General features: G+C 50.2%; 1 protein-coding gene across 1 annotated transcript; it reads right to left on the minus strand.

Annotated features, from left to right (window-relative positions):
• Positions 1-949: 949 nt before the first annotated feature.
• LOC123747761 (uncharacterized) lies at positions 950-1,751 on the minus strand. Its single transcript, XM_045729978.2, has 2 exons — positions 1,674-1,751; positions 950-1,405 (listed from the first exon to the last, which is right to left on the minus strand). The coding sequence occupies exons 1-2, from the start codon at positions 1,749-1,751 to the stop codon at positions 950-952; spliced, it is 534 nt and encodes a 177-aa protein (XP_045585934.2).
• Positions 1,752-2,158: the final 407 nt, after the last annotated feature.

Genomic DNA, 2,158 nt, shown 5'->3' on the forward strand with positions numbered 1-2,158 from the left:
CTTCCCAGACCCTAACGCAGTAAGCCCGAGGTAATAACGAGTTCTCTCTCTGCAACAAAACACTCTCGTTCGTATAACAAAGTCAGAACATAGGATAAAACCCAACGATGGAAAAATGACGAAGAATGTAGACATGTGGAAACGAGATGGTGACGCGGCAACCAGTCTGTCAATCACCGCATCAACAAAGGGCGATTACGGCCGTCAAACAAAGAGACAAATGATTTAAAAGAGACAAATCAGGGGTAGCAAGTAGGAATAATATGTTAGGAAAGCGTAATTAATGAGTGGCCAGAAACAGGGACCATTGTTTCTGAGCGTGGAGCTCCGCGTCCCGAGTTGTTCCCAGGCTTGAATGGCCGCGCTGCAGGACACGCTGGCCGCCCCCCCCCCCTTACCCTCCACCTCCGATATTTCATATTAATTCATAATGTAATTAACAAAATAAGTTAATCTAACTATAACCATTCACATTATATACATAACATGAAGCAAGATGGAGTACGAAAGCTCATCTATTTGATCAGGAAAGTCCATTAATAAACCCGAAGTACAGGAGTAAACGAGCCTTTGAAGAAGAGAATGAGAACTCGGAACTTGGATAAGGACGCCTCGACGACACTTCGCGGTTCTTGAAGAATTCTTCATATTCTTGAGGATATGAAGAGGTGGGGCGAGACACAGGTGCCCACGATACTGGAGCCTAAGACAAAAGCACATTTCACACGACTACGCAGATTCTGGCTGTCAATCACCGGGTGAAACAAAGCAAAGATTGATGAAGAGAGTAGCAGCCGCACAACCCACTCTGGAGCCCTGCCTCTTGGTCCCTCCTACTAGAACAAACCTCTATTATGTTCCCCACCTCACTCCTTCACATCTTGGACTGAACGCCAGAAACGCTCCGAGTTCAGGTACGTAGATAAGTTTTAGTCCTTGATGAACGTCTTCAAGGGGCTGGGTGTCTCATGTTTCCAAGAGGTTCCTTGATGCGGGTAGGTCGGTCAAGAGGTCCCCTGATGCGGGTAGGTCGGTCAAGAGGTCCCTTGATGCGGGTAGGTCGGTCAAGAGGTTCCTTGATGCGGGTAGGTCGGCCAAGAGGTCCCTTGATGCGGGTAGGTCGGCCAAGAGGTCCCTTGATGCGGGTAGGTCGGCCAAGAGGTTCCTTGATGCGAGTAGGTCGGCCAAGAGGTCCCTTGATGCGGGTAGGTCGGCCAAGAGGTCCCTTGATGCGGGTAGGTCGGCCAAGAGGTCCCTTGATGCGGGTAGGTCGGCCAAGAGGTCCCTTGATGCGGGTAGGTCGGCCAAAAGGTCCCTTGATGCGGGTAGGTCGGCCAAGAGGTCCCTTGATGCGAGTAGGTCGGCCAAGAGGTCCCTTGATGCGAGTAGGTCGGCCAAGAGGTCCCTTGATGCGAGCAGGTTAGCCAAGAGGTCCCATAATAAAAACAGGCCGAGCATCTTATAATACCCCTCCAAAAAGACAGTTAACCTTACACAATCACCAACTCTCAAGACGGATCACCTAAAACACACAACCAAACAAATGAATTAATACATACAGATGACTAGCGAACCATCCCAGCAACCCCCCCCCCACACACACATTCTCCAAAGCTCCTCACAGACTCTGAAGACTTATAATAGGATCTACTGCGTAGTTATCCTTGCTTTACGACGCTTCCATTGTTCGTCTCGGGGGCCCCCGAGGGCTTCTTCCCGCGCTCTCTAAGACATGCCAACCTCCTCCTCATCTCATGTTATTTGCAAAATTAAACAGATATTTATACCTTGACTTAGTACCCCCTAAATATATGCACGAAGGAACAGCTTTAAGCAATATTTCTGAAATGTTCAATGAACTAAATATGAACATAAAATAATATAATTGTTATTAAGGTTAATAACCATACGGTCGTTCCAGGACCCCCAGCACCAAGCCTCACCAGGACCCCAAGCACCAAGCCTCACCAGGGACCCCAGCACCAAGCCTCACTAGGGACCCCCAGCACCAAGCCTCACCAGGACCCCAGCACCAAGCCTCCCCAGGACCCCCAGCACCAAGCCTCACTAGGGACCCCAGCACCAAGCCTCCCCAGGACCCTCAGCACCAAGCCTCACCAGGGACCCCAGCACCAAGCCTCACTAGGGACCCCAGCAC

Source organism: Procambarus clarkii, chromosome 10 (assembly GCF_040958095.1).
Source record: "Procambarus clarkii isolate CNS0578487 chromosome 10, FALCON_Pclarkii_2.0, whole genome shotgun sequence".
Taxonomy (NCBI): domain Eukaryota; kingdom Metazoa; phylum Arthropoda; class Malacostraca; order Decapoda; family Cambaridae; genus Procambarus; species Procambarus clarkii.